The sequence below is a fragment of the Mustela lutreola genome, chromosome 8 (assembly GCF_030435805.1).
Source record: "Mustela lutreola isolate mMusLut2 chromosome 8, mMusLut2.pri, whole genome shotgun sequence".
NCBI lineage: Eukaryota > Metazoa > Chordata > Mammalia > Carnivora > Mustelidae > Mustela > Mustela lutreola.
In genome coordinates this window covers 117682343-117703993 of record NC_081297.1, presented here as the reverse complement: position 1 = coordinate 117703993, position 21651 = coordinate 117682343, and the positions used below count along the sequence as shown (strand labels likewise).

At 34.9% G+C, this 21651-nt stretch overlaps 1 protein-coding gene across 4 annotated transcripts in view; it reads right to left on the bottom strand.

Annotated features, from left to right (window-relative positions):
* The window catches only part of LRRIQ1 (leucine rich repeats and IQ motif containing 1), a 228833-nt gene that overhangs the window by 72522 nt on the left and 134660 nt on the right, over positions 1-21651 (bottom strand). Inside the window, exon 24 of one of the 4 annotated variants that reach the window (XM_059186459.1) lies at positions 14321-14619. The exons of the other annotated variants lie outside the window; for them this stretch is intronic. Within the exon in view, the coding sequence (XP_059042442.1) occupies positions 14399-14619 (221 nt within the window). The 3' untranslated portion in view covers positions 14321-14398. Of the gene's footprint in view, positions 1-14320; positions 14620-21651 lie in introns of those variants that run through there. 4 annotated transcript variants of the gene reach the window in all.

The window sequence follows — 21651 nt, the reverse complement described above, 5'->3', positions numbered from 1 at the left end:
ATATTTCACTAGTTGTGAAACACCCCAATTAAAATACTCAGGTATATATACACAAAATAGTAGTTATATATCATGGGTGGATAGACAGCATAATGTAACTCAGAATAAAGGGCTGACATGCAGGCAGATCAACCTTCCTGGCTAAGAACCAGGAGTTACGCTTGTTACATAGAACTCTCAAGAGTACCATGCAATCAGAGGTCACAATCGAGGCAACAGAAGCAATGTCACCATATCAGAGAATGGGCCAATTCAGATCTGCTCCTTGACAGTCACTGAGGTCAAGGCTTGCGGCAAATAATTGTATTAAACAGGAGTATTCCCTGCACACTTTTAGAATTGTCATCTGAACAAACAACTCCAGGTCATCTCTAGGTTAAATCTGAGTTCTTTTTCCTGGTACTTATAGTGTACTTTCTAGGCTTAATCCCTTAGTTTTTAAATTTACAACTGTAATTTTCTTTAGATCAAGTAAATCCTTAATATTCTTTTGTTTTCTGACCTTACTTAACAACAACAAACTTTCATTTAAATGCATGCATTTGTCATTTAATTCATTTTGTTATTTGCTCTCAAATGCAATTTTCAAATTTTAACTATAATAATAAATTTAAATTTCATATTGTTAATGTATAAAGTCCATTGCATTTAAATAACAAGGAAAATAGCCTCACATTCAAATTAAATAATTTCAAATTTTATCAGCTAATTACCATTTATCTATCATTGCATGTACCTGACACAAAAGCAAGTAAATTCAGAATAGTAATTTTGGATAAAAGATGCAAAATTTACAAATAGTAATTAATATATAACCTAAGGTATATTTGTAAATAAGTAACTAAAACATGCATTTAAATCAAATATGATAAATAAAATATATATAGGATAGGGTTGCAGTCATGTTTATATGAGATACATGGTGTCCAATATTAGTTCATATTTTCCAGTAATTTAGAATTTATGAATTATTACTACTACATCCTAAGTAAAATCAAATCATAATTGCAAATTTACTTGATTTTTAATTTTAGTCGTTTCTAATTTAATAATGTTTAAAACATCTTAATCATGCTACCATTTTAGTTATTGCTTAATTTAAATAAAAGTGTTGAGAGAATATTACTATAAGTTTTACTTCTTTACATATTTCCCACAAATCATGCTTGAAAAATCATACATTCTTTGGATTTCTTTTGTTCACATAAATTCCAAGAAATAAGAAAATCAAGGGCTTGATGATTGGTTTTATTTTATATTAATTTATATTTCACTCTTGAAAATTCTTATATTTGATACTCAAATTATATTCACGCAGACACAACATCCACACAATTCCTACACATACACATACACACAATTCCTTGACATGGTTCCAAATAAAACATACAATAAAACAAATTATAAAACTGAAAGATTAAAACTGGCAATAGTTCAACATTCAACTGAATAAGTGAAACTCGCTTTTTTCATGGCTGTATGATTAGTATATTAACAATACAAAAGTGTGCTCCTTAAGGATAATGTGACATATCACATTCTAAAACAAGATCTGAGATAATAATTTTCTGTTTAATAAACCCTATAGCATTTAGTTGGTTAATTTTAATGATTCTTCAGAATGTGTGAGATCAAAACTTAAAAGTTATATTGTCTGATAAATTGTATGATCCCTGTGAGAAGTGTAAATCTCAGTTTAAATAGCTCAGACTGAGTGTCAGTTTCAGAGACTTTTCTCAATATTTTCTTGTTAGAAATTATATTTTTAAGTTTAGTTCTAATATATTTTTAATTCATAAGTTTATTAACTGTACACGGGGAAAAGTATCAAATGTATGTTAAACATTAAAACTGTTATTTTAAGGAAACACTTCTTGACCTCATTAAAATAATTAACGTTTCATAACATTATATTTTACATCCAACTTATGGAAAAGCAAAAAAAAAATTATCAAAACAAACTATAGTCAATTACATTTTCAGATCAGCAAAATGCACTTGTAAGAGTCTTCCTTCCCCTAATCCAATTGCCAAAGGCATTTTAGCAGCTCAGATAGGTGAATAGAAACATTCCTGCCATACTTTCTGAAATGTACTTAGTTTTTGTTGTTATTCTTTTATGATTTTCTCCTTTCTGTAGCTTTAAATCCTAATAAAAACAGAAGATTACATTCATATATACACATACACACAGACACACACACACACATACTCCACACATATACATCTAACTGGAGTTAATTTTTAATGTTACCCTTCTCAAACTATTCTGGTGAGGTATTGAAATAATATTATTTGTATTTTATTTACTTAATTACTTATTTTATAATCTGAACAACTTAAAGGAATAGAAAGTGAAATTATACTATAATCTTGTAGAAACGACTCATGATTTTCCATCCTAATGGGCAATAAAATCAATGGTTTTGGTAGTTTTAAATATGATGAGCAAATAGAAGGTAATATATTTCATTTTGATTCTTTCATATTCAAGATACCTAACTCCACTTTAAAAGGAAGAATTTTAGTTAAACTAAATGCTCCTTTAATTCTATGGCATTTGACTTGTTTCTAAAATTATCTGAGTTTCGCACTCTAAGACCTGGGTCACAACCTTATTTAGGGACAGGAAATAGTTATCAGGTCACTGAGTGGTCAAATGAAAAAGGATTTGAAATGCTTCAGCACTTAGGACCCTATTCACTGAAATGATTGACTCCTATGTTGTTTAAAGGTTGAAGTTTCTTTACTGGAATTAGTTAGCTTATGCCTATATGATTACAACAATTTTAAGAAAAAAATCTACAGAGTATAAACAGAGAGATTATAAAAGCATAAGAGTGTACATGAACAGTCTTATACATCCACAAAAAAGGAATAGTCTTTAGGATATGCACAGATATTTTATTTAACAACTATCCTGAGTCCAGGGCTAATATAGCTCCTTGGCAGTAGGGTGCTATGAAATGGAGGGGGGTGGCAAAAGCAAAGGGAATATATATATATATATATAAATATATGTTATATTATTTTTCTTCTAAAGCACACTTAAAGTTTGCCATCCAAGTTTGCAGCACATTTTACTATCATACAGGATAAAATTGTGTAATTACTCCTATGTAATAATGTTTAACCCAAACCCATGACAGACTTTCTGTTTTTATATTCACCTGATATTATTTCCAAATGAATGCAATCTACCTCTGATTATGGAAATAGACAAAATAGGAGGAGGTTGATACAAAATGAGTAAATATTGGATTTGAGTCATTTAGCATTAGATCAGTTTCCCTAGAGTCGATGATCATTACTGGAAATCAAAATTATCATTTTGCACAGTTTCCAAAGCCTTTAGTATTAGGGATTTTAGGCAAAGAGAAGCTTGTGGTTGGAAAAAACATCCATAAAAATGGATGAAAATTGGTAGAAGAGAATGAAGCCAAAGTATTGCTTGAAAAACCCACTTTCTAACGTTCAGAAGCCTAAGAATAGAACATTATGAAAATTGCACCAGATAAAGGTATTCCATATTTACATAACTTTTATATATGATCACTAAAACTAGAGAAGTCGATGTTTTCTTCCACAAATGTTAAAGGAAGCAATCCTATCACTGACAGAAAGTTGGAAAATTAGGCACAGATTTTATTTTTAAGTTTTATTTTATAATAAGAAACCGGGCTATTAAAACTATGTAACCAAAGCTGGAGTGCATGCACTGAAGGCCCCTGCAGTCTTTTACAACTTTTCAGAGGCCTCGGTTGTGAACTGGGTTTGCACTCTGCCAGCAGAGCAGCTCTGACCCATGGAGAGCACTCCTTCAGATCAACACTGCCTCAGGCCTTTCTGCTTTCTCCAAGAAGTCTTACATTTCAGGCATCAAGTTGAATTTCTTCTGGAGATGATTAACCCAAACCCATGACAGATTTTTTCCAAGATATCCAACCCCTTATGTTTATTTTATCCTGGCTCTTTTTTGGATGTACTGGACACAAGTAACTTACTCATTTTACATGTTAAAGGGCTGGTGGAGAGCCATTAATTCCCTTAAAAAATGAGAAAATACTTCAGTGCACTGGGCTCTATTGTGAGAACGCACATTAAATACATGATTTAAAATTTTAAGAAAGGTGTTTCTCCTCTACTGTAGAATTTTTAAAAGCATTTCATCACATCCCAAGATAGGGATCTTAGACTTTTCGGGAAATGCATTCTCGTGGTGTATTAAAAAACATAATGTTAGAAGGATCAGTTACTGTTTCCATAAGCCCGTTTGTAGGGGGTTTCAACTAACCTAAATCTTGGCACACACAAATTTAGTTAATAGTCAAATAAAAAGATATAAAAAGGGTCTATTCTCCTTCTTATATACCAACCCGTCATTGTTTCTATTTCTACATTTTCTTATTATTATGGGTGAGATGAGTTGGAGGAAAATAATTCAGGTGTTTTTACATACTTCTCACAGGAAAATATTTTAAACTCAGAGGTGACTCGATTACATTTTTAGAGATGACTACTAGTATTTTTTTAAAGAGGAACATTTTTTTCTTCTTTGAAGAAACAGTGCGAAAGAGTAAGATTTTTATAGATTTTTTTTTTTTTTTTGAGAACACATGCAACTCTCTTAGGACCTAAGTTTCCAAAGGCAATGGCATTTATGAACATTCAAGTTAAAATTAAAATATTTTAAACATTAAAATGTTCAAATGTATAAATTATTAACACATACACATAGCAATAGAAAAGCTTACTCAGTAATATATTTAAACATTTACTCTCCTAAAATTGATAGAAATATCAAAGAAAAAACACATAAAGTTAAATTTAAGGCATATAGTATCTGTTAAGACAAACAATTTTAGAAAAAATGTATAAATTCCAATTTAACATTGCATGCTAAAAATAAGAACTCATTTTATCAGACGGAAGTCTGTATATATGAACATGTACAAATATATGAGAATGGAAACAAGTACAACATGAAATTGGAAAGCTTCAAGTTACACACCAGCACAAACACAAATAATCCATTTAAACATAAACATCTCATTCATAAGTGGCAATTTTGAGAGATCTTTGAGAGAGTGGCAACTTTGAGCTTGATAAAAACTTTGAGTTTAGCATTTGGATGGTGATAAAATGTTGGCTCTACAGTAAACAAGTTTTTTTTTTAAATTTTTTATTTTTTATAAACATATATTTTTTATATACATATATTTTAATTTCTTAAAATTAAGTGTAGATGTTATTTACCATAGTAATTCATCTAATTAATTTGTAAATAGTACTTGATATGATCTTTTTCTCCTTAAATAGGAAAATCTCATATAGAACTTAAGGTCATTGATACAAAGAATTACAGCGCAGCATATAGTTTAGAAAACTATGAGGAATAATTTACTTCTATGTAATATTGATAACACCTCAAATTTGTGAAAAATTATAAATCTTCGGATCACAACAATTACAGAAAATCAATTCATTGTTTCAGTTTAGCAATTCTGTTTGTTTCTTCTATTCTTCTTGAATAAAATTGCAAAATAAATTTTATCTTTATAAAGCTTATATAAATACCTGAATCAAAATATTTTATCTCCAAGTGGGGGATGAAAACTAAGTTAATTTTTATAATTAGATTTATTACTGGAATGTTGAAAGATATGTTTCTTCTTTAATTCATGCTTCAATAGGCTACCTAAGTTCAAGACCTTATACAGAGTGAAGAAAAGAAATGACAAGAGATAGCATATACTTTGGGGGTGGGAGGTTAATGCCAGAAGTGTGACTGATTGATTGATTGACATCACTTGAAAAATCTGGATTAAAGCTGCCTATCAAGTCTGTGCAGCTAAAGCTTAGAGTAAAATGAATCATTGACCAGAATCTGTACCTTGTCTGTTCACTCAAGTATATGTGTTTACCTTCACCTGGACAATCCCTGTCCACCTAAAAGTGATCAGCTAAGCAGAATAATACATTTCCCCTATACACATACCCCATATATTAAAGTATAATGCTTCAAAATGTATCGTTACTATAATCAAATTCTAACTTTGTACAAATTTCATTGTAATGGCTACCGTTCCTGATAATAACAGCAGTTAAAATGTATTGCGCTTACTATACATTAGGTACTATTTCCAGCATTTTACATGTACTGATCAATTTGCTCAACTCTCAGTGATAAGCATTATTTAAATCCTTATGCCAATTTCATAAAGGAAAGAGACATAGAAAGGTTAAGTGGATGACAAAGTCATACCTCTGGCAAGGGGTGGAGTTGGGGTTTAAACCTAGATAGTCTGGCCCTACTCTCTTAACCATTAGGTTGAGTATCATTTTATAATTAAAATAATGATTTGTAAAAATCTTGCAGAAGGTAGTGAAGCTTTGGGAAAAACTCATGGGAACTCACAATTCTATTAAACTACTATAAAATCTTGATGGAAAATAGAATTATTTAGTTTTCTAGAAACATTAAAAACATACCTTGACTTTAATATATTACTCATCTCTATCCTTCCAGAAAATGTTAAAAAAAAAAAAAAAACCTATGAGCCTTAAAAATGAAGGGATACTGTTTATAATGATGAAATTTTTCAAGATCCAAAGCCTCACAGCTGGTGAAGCTTAAGTAGGAAATGATTAAATGAATTCCAAAGTTTGCTAAATAGACCCAAAGGGTGGCTGAGGCAGTGGGACCTAAAGCTTGAATGTGAACACTGAATGAGTTGTAAGTTTAAGTTGGGAACAGGCCAATATCTGACTTTGAGTAATAGCAATTGGCAGAAAGAGTGTTTCTGAGAATCCAAAGATATTTTTTTAAAGTCAGAACTGTTTATTAATTCAACAAATACTTACTGAGTGCCTAGTATAGTTGAATCTAATACTGCTGCTACATTTTGGGGATGGGAGGAAACAGAAATATGACTAAGACTGGATCCATGACCTTGGAAAGATTTATAGTCAGGGGAGGAAATAGATAAAAACATATAGTTATAGGACAGTATTAAAGAAACATAGGCAAAAGCCTACAGAAGGTGGCATTAGGAATGATGTGCGGATGAAATGACATTTATCTGAGTCATGAAGGATAAGAAGTCTGAAGCTGCAAAGGTGATTAAAAAAAAAAACATCCAAGTTATATAGTAGAGATACAGTACAGAAACAGATCAATATGTTTAGAGAATATTTTAAGGAGTGTGGAGATGATACAAGGTAGTGCTGGCGAGGTAGGCTGGGACCTGTATATAAAGCGCATTGTATGCTTCAGATTTTGGAATTTGTTCTAGAGGAAACAGAAAGGCATTGTAAGATTTTAAACAGAGGTGTGCTCTAGCAGAATTGTAGTTTTGTGGTTTTTTTTTTTTAAGCAGAATTGTAATTTAGAAAGACATTGCAATACAAGCCGATGACAGCATTTACAATACTGAAAAATTGTGTGGATATTAAAAAGTGGGCTATCACAATATTTCAAGGCAAGAGACACTGAAGACAGTAGCTGATGTGGGGCGGTGTTCATACTCAACAAATAAGGATAACAGAATTAAAAATGATTCTGATTTTTCTAAGTTGAGTAATTCTAGGTAGAGTGGAATGAATACACACACTTCATATTAGACCTGCTAGGTTTGAAAATCAACAGAGGGAAGGATGGAGATAGACATTTAGTTGTTACTGCCTCTAAACATTATAATGTACGTGAGAGGATTAGGGAGAGGATTAAGTGTTATATCTTTTTTTTAACTTTATTTGTGTGTGTGTGTGTGTTCCTAAAAATTCATTGTTTATGCATCTCACCCAGTGCTCCATGCAATACATGCCCTCTATAATACCCACCACCAGGCTCAACCAACCCCTCACCCTTCTCCCCTCCAAAACCCTCAGTTTGTTTCTCAGAGTCCACAGTCTCTCAGGGTTTGTCTCCCCCTCCGATTTCCCCCATCTCACTCCTCCTCTCCATCTCCCAATGTCCTCCGTGTTATTCATTATATCTTGTTCATTTCATTATGCCATTGGAATAGGTCTGATTTATACTTTGATGATGTTTGCTTTTGCATATTTATGGAAGTGTAATATCTGACAAAGTATACATAGGCTATAGAAGTAAATACATATGTGGCTTGAATATATGGTAAGGTCAGAGACAAAATTTCATGAGATACTGATACTTAAGGAACAGGAAGAGACACAGAAGACAACTAAAAAGGAGTGGCCGAATAAACGGGAGACCCAGGAGAGAGTGGGGATGAAGATGAGAGGGGAAAAGAGAAGCTCCAGGGAGAGAAATTCTGGAAGAAAGGGCTAGTAAAGTGAGGGCAGAAAAAAGGTCCTGAGGTTAGTAATTGAGAGGTAAACATTGATTACTGTATGGAATGTAGTTTGAGGGAGAATGATGAAGATGTATAGTCTGCATAACTTTATAAAAGTATCGTTGGTATATGAGATGATACATTTCAGTTTATTCACTATGCTTGTGTCTCTCACTAGACTGACCTTCCAAAGCAGAAACTGAGTTTTACTTGTGCCTCCAGTCTGTACAATGAAAGAAAATAGAAGCTCAAAGATGCTTATTGAATAAGTGAAAAATGCAGAATGACTACAAGGTAGGGCATAAAGTCCCTGACTAGACTGTCTATGGAGGCTGCTAAGTAAAAAAGAGAGATGGGTGGGGTAGTAGCTTGAAAAGGGTAGAATCATATTTTCGGAGGCAGACATGCAGCTTGTTCATATGTTGATTTTAAAGAAGTTGGTGGATACAGTAGTAGACAGAAATCTAAGAAACAAAACACAGGAGATAACTAAACAGAGTATCATGGGATCAGGCAGAATAATATCCAAAGCAGGAGCGAAAATTTTAGCCTTGAAAAAGATGTGGGAAACCACTTACTGAGAGAAAGAGAGAGAGAGAGAGTTATAGTGTTGAAGTTTGAAATTGCTAATTGAAATAAAAATAATGACCTGCCGCATACTGAGGACTGTGCTAAGCAGTGATTTCACTCCTCACAACTACTCTATGAGATAGGTGTTATTCTTCCCATTCAATAGATAAGAGGTTAAACTTACCCATACCTTGTGGCCACTATTTCTTTGCCTTTTCTCCCTACCTTACTGTGTCCACTGTATTTACTCCAGTCTAAGCTACCGTCTCCATGCTGCACTACTGCAGTGACCTTTTAACTGGTCTTACCATGTTCATTTTATTTCCTTTCTGTCTGTTCTCCACAATGCATGGTTCACAACCGCTACTTAAAGAACACATCTGACCATTCCATCTTTTGCTTGCATTGACTGTTGTTCTTGGAATATAGAAAGCCAAATCCTCAACGTGGACCAGATGGGACAGACTAAAATTGCTCTGTGTCCTGCCAACTTCATCTCATTCCTTGTTCTCTGGCCATACCAGCCTTTGTTCAGTTTCCTGATGGCGTAGGCTGTTTTTGTCTTCAAAGTCTTTTAGTAGGCCTATATCTTGGCCTGGATGACTTGTTATATACAACTTTTCCATTTGCCTAGTCGCTCCTACTTGAACTTCAAATTCAGCGTCACTTCTTCCCTTATATGATTGGACTAGTTTCATAGAGAGTACCCCTTACTTTCCCTCATAGAACTTTATTCAGTTTGTCATTATATATGTACAGGGATATTTATTAATAAACCTTACTCCCATCTCTGCCAGATAGTGAACTCTATTACCCATTGTCTGTATTTATTTCATTCACTACCGTATCTTCATCTCTTTGTACAATGCCAACCTCATGGTGGATATTCAGTAAATATATATTGGTAGATTAAATAGGGAATATAAGGAATTAAGTCTTAGTCCACACATTCTAAAATCTAGGATATTCTTGTATCTTCCAAGCATTTTTATTCAATGTATCTAATGACTTATGTGGTATATAATATTTGCTCCAATTAATGAATGAGAAAATTTAGTATAGTAAGTTAAATATCTTCACCAAAATTACATAGGTTTGGACAGGACCCAAACTTAGTTCTACCTAATTCCAAGCTAGAGTATGTGTTTCTGCTGGGATGGAGAAAGCAAAAAGAAACAGATGAATTAAAGACTCATAAAACAAACAAACAAAACTAGGCAAATAAATTGAGACAGAGTCATGAAAAACAAAGCATAAATATTATTTGTGACCCATCTATGAATATTCCAAACTAACCAGAAATCACTGTCATTGTTAGATCTCCTGGTCTAAGTCAATGTTCCTTTAGATTTACCTACATATTCATCCTACCTCACTCCTCATTATTTCTTATATCTCCAAGATTTCAGCTGGAATCCTTTTCCTGTTGCTTGAAGAATATCCTTTAGTATTTATTTGGGCTTGGTGTATCAGTGAAGAATTCTGCTTTGCTTGTTTAAAAATTCTTGTTTTACTTTAATATGTTTTCATTTATTAGCTTTTCATTAAAAACCAGACCCTTTAATATATGATTTTAAAAATATCTCACTTAATCATTAGGAAAAAGCATCAAGGTTATATATGACATGTTTTTAAGCATGGAAAATGGTTACCCCAGTTCTGCTCCTCTCCATCCCCAATTTACACTCTTAGAGACAAACCTAGGCAACCATCTTTGTCATTTCTTTCACTATAGGCTTGCATGAGTTTTGATGTCCTTGTTTTTGTGTTTTCATATTACCTATTGACTTCACAGTAGGAAAGAGGAAGATTAAGCACTTTTACATCTCTACTACACACATATATACTTTTTCTTACCATTTCCTAAAAATCTCGTAATTTTTGTTTAGACCATGATTCAGTGTTTTTCTTTTTACAACATGTAAATACATTTACAGCTCAGCCATATATGGTACTGGAAAAGAAGGGTTAATAGCTTGTACTACGGTTTTCCTCTAGACACAGGTAGGTATGAGGATTTGAACCTCATGTCAAGAAATTATTAGAATTTAATCAATGCAACATGAAAGACCAATGGGAATGCAGCTGTATCAGACCAAGGACTTTTACCTCACATCTGAGATTGTTTATTGAGCAAAAGCAAGTAGTATGAATGAGATGCAACTGAACCAGAGAATTGGGAGCTAGCTATGTACCCCTAAGTGGACTAGGTTATTAGTTGAGAAGACTATATGACTGATTATAAAAGCTGTTAGGAGAGCTGATGGCTTCCCTTAACTGAAGTGTCCACAGACTTACAGCCTCATCATTCATGCCCACGTGTTTCCTAAGTGAAGGCGTAGGACACTAGATGCTCTGACAAGGTGTCACAATGTCCTCTTTATATTAACCATGCTTTGTGGTTTCCTCTCCTTTGTCCTTTCTTAAAGCTAAGTAAATTTAGTGTTGCGTGAAGCCTATTGTGTTTCACGAATTTAAGTGTTCACTTGAACTCAAACAGCTGTTCATAGAAAAAAGTAGCACAGCAGTTACAGATAACATCTTACATCTTGTACAATTTTTTTTGTTTTGTCACATTTAGTTATCTCATTTTTTTTACATTTAATTACTCTTCTATGTGTACTATCATTTCCAAATTCCCTATTAGAAGGCTACATCTACTATACTTTCATGCATTAGTATTCTATACACTAATCCATAGGTTACTCCCAAACTCTCTTCCTGAAGTGTATATCTCCTTTCAAATATGTTTCAGCACAGAGACAATCAGAAAGATTTTTTTTTCTCTGAGACATGGTACATGATGTTTTCTTTCATCTTGGAATATTTATTCTCTAAACCTGTATAAGTTGTCATCCCGAATCTCTCCTCCCATCACTGTAAATATTCCTTTGTCTCTTTCTTTGCTAGATTTCATGAATTCCTTTTTCATGGTTGACCTCTTCATTTTTATGGAGTAGTTCCTCCAGTACTTACTGAGCAAGTTTGCAAGGGAGATAAATTAAGACTTGGCATGTTTTATACTTTTAAACTTATTAATAGTTTGTATGTTTACAGAATTCTAGGTTGGAAATAACTTTTTCTAAGAATGTTGAACATACTGTTCTATTATCTTCTGGATTCTGAGGTTAACTTTGGGAATCCAATGCCTTTTAGATAACTCATTCATTGCATGTTCTCTTTTTCTTTCTGGAGGACTTTTTGGCTCTTACCTTTGTCCTCAGTTTTATGACATTTTTCAAAGACATTCCAGAAAGATGGGTTTATTATCCTTCATTTTCCTAACATGCAATGGGCTCTCTTGTTATAGAAACTGGTATCCTTTAGTTTGGGGAATTTTTTGGAATGATTTCTCTGATCATTTCTTTCAATCTATTTGTTGTTGAATGTTCTCTCTTTTTGGATCTCCTATTATTTATCAAGGGTTGGACCTCCTGGAATAAGTCTCTTCTCTACATTTTCTCTCATGTTTCACATCACTTTGTATTTTTGCTCCAGTTTCTGGGAAATTTCTTTTAACACTATCTTCTAACACTATCTTCTAATCTTCTGCCAAGTTTTCATTTCTGATATCATGTTTTTATTTTCAAAAAGATATTTTTGGTTCCCTAACCTCTCTTTCTTATTATAGCATCTCATACTTATTTCATGCATGCAATCTTTTTTTATGTCAGTGACAGTATTCATGGTGTATCTGAAGAATTTTTTCACCTGATACATGTCTGCTCAAGTTATTACATTTATTAGTTTTTTCTCAACCTTTCATGTTTTAAATTTGCTTCAGACCTTCATTTGTGTGCTTATATTTTAGAGTGGTGGTCTATAAAGTTGATAGGAAACTCTGTACTAGTAAATGAGAACTCTTCTGAAACTTTCACCTTAAGGTGACTTACCCGAGTCTTATATTGGAAATACCTAATGTTAATACTTAGATGTTTCCTCTTGGACTTATAAGAATCTCCAGAAACACTCTTTCAATCTCTTTCTTGGAGGTTAAAACCATGGTGCTATGGAATGAATGCTTGTGTCTCCCCAAAATGTCTATGTTGAAACCCAATTCCCAATGTGATGGTATTTGGAATGGGGTCTTTGGTAGGTAATTCAGGCTAGATTAAGTCAAGAGAATGGAGCATGATGGGATTAGTGGCCCTGTAAGAAGAGGAAGAAAGAGATCTCTCTCCAAGGGGAAGCCATATGTGTACATAAGAAAGTGGCCATATGTGAGCCAGAAAGAGAGCTCTCAGTAGGAAATATATGAGCTGGTATTTCGATTTCGGACTTCCCAGCCTCCAGAACTATGAGAAATAAACTTTTGTTTTTTTAATCCACCCAGAGTATGGTATTTTGTTATAGCCACTTGAACTGACTACAAAACATGATTATCAGAATTTTGAGAGCTGAGTAGGGGAAAGGGTTGGGATTTAGTACTTAACATGTATAACTACACTTACGCTTCTTAGTTTAAGCAAGGTGTCAAGGATGTTCCTGAGTTACAGACTCTGTTTTATTCTACATAAAAAATTTAACTTCAAGAATTTTGCACAGGTAACCCAGGTCTCTTCACACTACTTCCATTGAGCCTTATATCATCAATTCCTAAACTTTTGAGTTTAAAATAGTTCTCATATTTTATTGCTGCTTTGAATTTTTGTTATTTATTACTCATATATTTATGTTCTGGTCTAAAAAATTATATTGCTGCTGCACCTTCCTTATATTCCTGTATTTGTTAGTATGCATCATAAAAATTATCTTTGCTGAAGTTTTAGTGAGGGTTTTCAGATCCATCACTTTTAGCTAGAAAGCCTTATATTGTCATTTAATTCTCAAAATATCATGAGAAGTAAAGACTGGTGTTCCCAGTTACAGATGAGAAACAAAGATATGGATCATACAGCTAGTGAGTATCTACACACAATTCAAACCTGACTTCTCAGTCCAAATCCATTGTTTTTTTTTTTTTTTTAAGATTTTATTTATTTATTTGACAGAGAGAGATCACAAGTAGATGGGGAGGCAGGCAGAGAGAGAGAGAGGGAAGCAGGCTCCCTGCTGAGCAGAGAGCCCGATGCGGGACTCGATCCCAGGACCCTGAGATCATGACCTGAGCCGAAGGCAGCGGCTTAACCCACTGAGCCACCCAGGCGCCCCCAAATCCATTGTTAATCTCATGAAGCCTTCTTTAGATAGAAGATGAATCTTCTTAATGATGAACTTTCTAAGGTATTATAATACTTCTTTGAAAGTTTGAAACTATCTCCAAAATATAGAAATTTTTCTATGTAGCAAGTACATCGATATTCAATACAGATGGGCAGAGATTTTTTTCCCCCCCATGGAGCAAGGGACAATACAGATTTAAAAAAAAAGAAGAAGAAGGAGGAGGAGGAGGAGGAGGAGGAGGAAAGAAAAAAGAAAAGGTTGCCATGGGCCTCCTCTCCTAGAATCATTACTGTTGCCCACTTTCATTGTGAAGTTATTTATTTATTTAATTAATTTTAAAAAAATCTTATTTATTTATTTGTCAGAGAGAGAGAGCACACAAGCAGAAGGAGCTGCAAGCAGAGGGAAAAGCAGGCTCCCCACTGAGCAAGGAGCCTGATTTGGGACAATCCCAGGACCCTGGGATCATGACCTGAGCTGAAGGCAGACTGAACCGAGTGAGCCACCCCTGTGTCCCTCTTTGTGAAGTTTAGCTCAGGAATCCAAGTGTTTTCCTCTTCCTTCCTCGTGGCTATACAAAGAAACAGCAGGTGGGGAACTGGGTGTCATAAGTGCCTTACTTTCATTTTTTTTTAATATAATTTTTTATTTTTTATAAACATATATTTTTATCCCCAGGGGTACAGGTCTGTGAATCACCAGGTTTACACACTTCACAGCACTCACCAAAGCACATACCCTCCCCAATGTCCATAATACCACCCCCTTCTCCCAAACCCCCTCCCCCCAGCAACCCTCAGTTTGTTTTGTGAGATTAAGAGTCACTTATGGTTTGTCTCCCTCCCAATCCCATCTTGTTTCATTTATTCTTCTCGTACCCACTTAAGCCCCCATGTTGCAACACCACTTCCTCATATCAGGGAGATCATATGATAGTTGTCTTTCTCCGCTTGACTTATTTCCCTAAGCATGATATGCTCTAGTTCCATCCATGTTGTCGCAAATGGCAAGATTTCATTTCTTTTGATGGCTGCATAGTATTCCATTGTGTATATATACCACATCTTCTTGATCCATTCATCTGTTGATGGACATCTAGGTTCTTTCCATAGTTTGGCTATTGTGGACATTGCTGCTATAAACATTCGAGTACACGTGCCCCTTTGGATCACTACGTTTGTATCTTTAGGGTAAATACCCAATAGTGCAATTGCTGGGTCATAGGGCAGTTCTATTTTCAACATTTTGAGGAACCTCCATGCTGTTTTCCAGAGTGGTTGCACCAGCTTGCATTCCCACCAACAGTGTTGGAGGGTTCCCCTTTCTCCGCATCCTCGTCAGCATCTGTCATTTCCTGACTTGTTGATTTTAGCCATTCTGACTGGTGTGAGGTGATATCTCATTGTGGTTTTGATTTGTATTTCCCTGAAGCCGAGTGATATGGAGCACTTTTTCATGTGTCTGTTGGCCATCTGGGTGTCTTCCTTGCAGAAATGTCTGTTCATGTCCTCTGCCCATTTCTTGATTGGATTATTTGTTCTTTGGGTGTTGAGTTTGCTAAGTTCTTTATAGATTCTGGACACTAGTCCTTTATCTGATATGTCGTTTGCTTGAGAATCACTACAACAGGCCCCTCCCCCAGAAGATCAACAAGAAATCCAGCTGAGACCAAGTTCACCTACCAAAGAGTGCGGTTTCAATACCAAGGAGAGCAGCAGAATTCTAGAGGAGGAGAAAGCAAAGCACGGAACTCATGGCTTTTTCCCTGTGATTTTTTTTTAGTCTTGCAGTTAATTTAATTTTTTTCGTTTTCATTTTTTGTTTTTTTTTCTCGCCTTCGGGTAAAATTTTTTTTTAACTGTTACCTTTTTCTTTTTTAATGATTTTTTACTAGTTTATCTAATATATATATTTTTTCTTTTTTATATTTTTCTTAGGTGTTTTCTTCTTTTTTAAATTCTTTTCTTTTTTTTTTTCTTTTTTCTTTTTTTTTTCTTTCTTCCTTTTTGAACCTCTTTTTATCCCCTTTCTCCCCCCTCACGATTTGGAATCTCTTCTAATTTGGTTAAAGCATATTTTCCTGGGGTTGTTGCCACCCTTTTAGTATTTTACTTGCCCCTTCATATACTCTTCTCTGGACAAAATGACAAGACGGAAAAATTCAACACAAAAAAAAGAACAAGAGGCAGTACCGAAGGCTAGGGACCTAATCAATACAGACATTGGTAATATGTCAGATTTAGAGTTCAGAATGACAATTCTCAAGGTTCTAGCCGGGCTCGAAAAAGGCATGGAAGATATTAGAGAAACCCTCTCGAGAGATATAAAAGCCCTTTCTGGAGAAATAAAAGAACTAAAATCTAACCAAGTTGAAATCAAAAAAGCTATTAATGAGGTGCAATCAAAAATGGAGGCTCTAACTGCTAGGATAAATGAGGCAGAAGAAAGAATTAGTGATATAGAAGACCAAATGACAGAGAATAAAGAAGCTGAGCAAAAGAGGGACAAACAGCTACTGGACCATGAGGGGAGAATTCGAGAGATAAGTGACACCATAAGACCAAACAACATTAGAATAATTGGGATTCCAGAAGAAGAAGAAAGAGAGAGGGGAGCAGAAGGTATACTAGAGAGAATTATTGGGGAGAATTTCCCCAATATGGCAAAGGGAACGAGCATCAAAATTCAGGAGGTTCAGAGAACGCCCCTCAAAATCACTAAGAATAGGCCCACACGCCGTCACCTAATAGTAAAATTTACTTTCATTTTTGAAGATAAAAGTTTTGCTGGGTATAGACCTTCATGGTGGAACTTACTTTCTTTCAGTACTTTTAGGATATCATTACACTTGTATTAGTCAGCCTGGGCTGCCATAACAAAATACCACAGACTAGATGCTTAAACAACAGAAATTTATTTTCTCACAATTTTGGAGGCTAGAAGTCTGAGAATAAAGTGCCAACCTGTTTAATCTCTCAGATGTCTTTCCTTGGCTTGCAGATGGCCCCCTTTTCACTGCATCTGCACTTACCCTTTTCTCTGTGAGCATACACTCTTGATGTCTCTTCCTCTTTTGATAAGTATACCAGTCCTACTAGATTAGGGACCCACTCACCTGACCTCATTTAACCTTAATTATCTCCTTAAAAACCGTATCTCCAAATATAATCAGAGGTTTAGGTCTTTCAACCCCTGAATTTTGGGAGGGGCACCACACAATTGTGGGGCACAACAACAATTGTCTTCTGGGTTTCATTGTTTTTATTTAGAAACCAGCTTAATTATTCATTATGATTGCTCCTTTGAATGATAATAAATATTTTTCTCTGGCTCCTTAAAGAAATGTTCTCCCCCCCATTTTTTTTAGCAATTTTACTATGATGTGCTGTAGTGTGGTTTTCTTTGTATGTATATATGTTCTGAGGTTCATGGAGTTTCTTAAATCCACAACTTGAAGTTTTCCATCACTTTCAGTAAATTCTCAACCATTAACTTTTCAGATATTACTTCTACACCATTATCTCTCACCATGGCTTCTTGGACTGTAATTACACATGTATGAGACATTTTTGATGTATTTCACATGTCTCTTCTCTTTTCCCTATAAATCATTCTCTTTCATTTCATGCTTCTATTCAGATATTTCTATTAGAGCTATTTTCCCATCTAGCAGCTCTCTTCTTAGTTTTTATTAATCTGTAGTTCAATCTAATTAGTAAGTTCTTAATTTCAGTTGTTGTGATATTAAGTTATAGACTTTCCTCTTGAATATTTTTATAGGCTTAATATCTATTGAAATTCTCAATTTCTTCCATATCCCTAACGTTATTATGTACATTTCTTTAAAAATCTCCATTATCTGAAATCTTGTTGGCTCTATTTTTGTCTATTATTACTCAATTATGATATCTCATATCCTTCCATACCTATTTTTTTCATACCTATTTTTTTAATTGTGTATCAAATATTGCATAGGAAGAAATGTAGAGATAAATTGAAGTGTGGGTTGATGTTATCTATTTTTGGAGATGGCTTATGTTTGTTTCTGGCAAGAGGCTAGTAGAAAGTCTATTTGCAATTTACCTATACTGATGACATTATCAAAAGCTTTGCTCAGCTTCTCAGCTCTATGTAGTTCTTCCTTGACTTGCAATTCTTTACTTCCTCGTTAGTTCTCCAATGACTTCAATTAGATTCTTTAAAAATAATTTTTCTAGCTTTTTAAGTTATTCTCTTCAGGAGGATTGGTTTGAATTGCATAGTTTCCTATTAGTAGAAGTGGAAGTCCTCTTGTATTTTTTTTTTTCATTTTTAGAGCATTCTTTTTTTTTTTTAATTTTTTATTTTTTATAAACATATATTTTTATCCCCAGGGGTATAGGTCTGTGAATCACCAGGTTTACACACTTCACAGCACTCACCAAATCACATACCCTCCCCAATGTCCATAATCCCACCCCCTTCTCCCAAACCCCCTCCCCCCGGCAACCCTCAGTTTGTTTTGTGAGATTAAGAGTCACTTATGGTTTGTCCCCCTCCCAATCCCATATTGTTTCATTTATTCTTCTTCTACCCACTTAAGCCTCCATGTTGCATCACCACTTCCTCATATCAGGGAGATCATATGATAGTTGTCTTTCTCTGCTTGACTTATTTCGCTAAGCATGATACGCTCTAGTTCCATCCATGTTGTTGCAAATGGCAAGATTTCATTTCTTTTGATGGCTGCATAGTATTCCATTGTGTATATATACCACATCTTCTTGATCCATTCATATGTTGATGGACATCTAGGTTCTTTCCATAGTTTGGCTATTGTGGACATTGCTGCTATAAACATTCGGGTGCATGTGCCCCTTTGGATCACTACATTTGTATCTTTAGGGTAAATACCCAATAGTGCAATTGCTGGATCATAGGGCAGTTCTATTTTCAACATTTTGAGGAACCTCCATGCTGTTTTCCAGAGTGGCTGCACCAGCTTGCATTCCCACCAACAGTGTAGGAGGGTTCCCCTTTCTCCGCATCCTCGCCAGCATCTGTCATTTCCTGACTTGTTGATTTTAGCCATTCTGATTGGTGTGAGGTGATATCTCATTGTGGTTTTGATTTGTATTTCCCTGAAGCCGAGTGATATGGAGCACTTTTTCATGTGTCTGTTCGCCATCTGGATGTCTTCTTTGCAGAAATGTCTGTTCATGTCCTCTGCCCATTTCTTGATTGGATTATTTGTTCTTTGGGTGTTGAGTTTGCTAAGTTCTTTATAGATTCTGGACACTAGTCCTTTATCTGATATGTCGTTTGCAAATATCTTCTCCCATTCTGTCAGTTGTCTTTTGATTTTGTTAACTGTTTCCTTTGCTGTGCAAAAGCTTTTGATCTTGATGAAATCCCAGTAGTTCATTTTTTCCCTTGCTTCCCTTGCCTTTGGCGTTGTTCCTAGGAAGATGTTGCTGCGGCAGAGGTCGAAGAGGTTGCTGCCCGTGTTCTCCTCAAGGATTTTGATGGATTCCTTTCGCACATTGAGGTCCTTCATCCATTTTGAGTCTATTTTTGTGTGTGGTGTAAGGAAATGGTCCAATTTCATTTTTCTGCATGTGGCTGTCCAATTTTCCGAGCACCATTTATTGAAAAGGCTGTCTTTTTTCCATTGGACATTCTTTCCTGCTTTGTCGAAGATTAGTTGACCATAGATTTGAGGGTCTATTTCTGGGCTCTCTATTCTGTTCCATTGATCTATGTGTCTGTTTTTGTGCCAGTACCATGCTGTCTTGATGATGACAGCTTTGTAATAGAGCTTGAAGTCCGGAATTGTGATGCCACCAACGTTGGCTTTCTTTTTCAATATCCCTTTGGCTATTCGAGGTCTTTTCTGGTTCCATATAAATTTTAGCATTATTTGTTCCATTTCTTTGAAAAAGATGGATGGTACTTTGATAGGAATTGCATTAAATGTGTAGATTGCTTTAGGTAGCATAGACATTTTCACAATATTTATTCTTCCAATCCAGGAGCATGGAACATTTTTCCATTTCTTTGTGTCTTCCTCAATTTCTTTCATGAGTACTTTATAGTTTTCTGAGTATAGATTCTGTGTCTCTTTGGTTAGGTTTATTCCTAGGTATCTTATGGTTTTGGATGCAATTGTAAATGGGATTGACTCCTTAATATCTCTTTCTTCTGTCTTGCTGTTGGTGTAAAGAAATGCAAGTGATTTCTGTGCATTGATTTTATATCCTGACACTTTACTGAATTCCTGTATAAGTTCTAGCAGTTTTGGAGTGGAGTCTTTTGGGTTTTCCACATATAGTATCATATCATCTGCGAAGAGTGATAATTTGACTTCTTCTTTGCCGATTTGGATGCCTTTAATTTCCTTTTGTTGTCTGATTGCTGAGGCTAGGACCTCTAGTACAATGTTGAATAGCAGTGGTGATAATGGACATCCCTGCCGTGTTCCTGACCTTAGCGGAAAAGCTTTCCGTTTTTCTCCATTGAGAATGATATTTGCGGTGGGTTTTTCATAGATGGCTTTGATGATATTGAGGTATGTGCCCTCTATCCCTACACTTTGAAGAGTTTTGATCAGGAAGGGATGTTGTACTTTGTCAAATGCTTTTTCAGCATCTATTGAGAGTATCATATGGTTCTTGTTCTTTCTTTTATTGATGTGTTGTATCACATTGACTGATTTGCGGATGTTGAACCAACCTTGCAGCCCTGGAATAAATCCCACTTGGTCGTGGTGAATGATCTTTTTAATGTACTGTTGAATCCTATTGGCTAGTATTTTGTTGAGTATTTTCGCATCTGTGTTCATCAAGGATATCGGTCTATAGCTCTCTTTTTTGGTGGGATCCTTGTCTGGTTTTGGGATCAAGGTGATGCTGGCCTCATAAAATGAGTTTGGAAGTTTTCCTTCCATTTCTATTTTTTGGAACAGTTTCAGGAGAATAGGAATTAGTTCTTCTTTAAATGTTTGGTAGAATTCCCCCGGGAAGCCGTCTGGCTCTGGGCTTTTGTTTGTTTGGAGATTTTTAATGACTGTTTCAATCTCCTTACTGTTATGGGTCTGTTCAGGCTTTCTATTTCTTCCTGGTTCAGTTGTGGTAGTTTATATGTTTCTAGGAATGCATCCATTTCTTCCAGATTGTCAAATTTATTGCCGTAGAGTTGCTCATAGTATGTTCTTATAATAGTTTGTATTTCTTTGGTGTTAGTTGTGATCTCTCCTCTTTCATTCATGATTTTATTTATTTGGGTCCTTTCTCTTTTCTTTTTGATAAGTCGGGCCAGGGGTTTATCAATTTTATTAATTCTTTCAAAGAACCAGCTCCTAGTTTCGTTGATTTGTTCTATTGTTTTTTTGGTTTCTATTTCATTGATTTCTGCTCTGATCTTTATGATTTCTCTTCTCCTGCTGGGCTTAGGGTTTCTTTCTTGTTCTTGCTCCAGCTCCTTTTGGTATAGGGTTAGGTTGTGTACCTGAGACCTTTCTTTTTTCTTGAGAAAGGCTTGTACCGCTATATATTTTCCTCTCAGGACTGCCTTTGTTGTGTCCCACAGATTTTGAACCGTTGTATTTTCATTATCATTTGTTTCC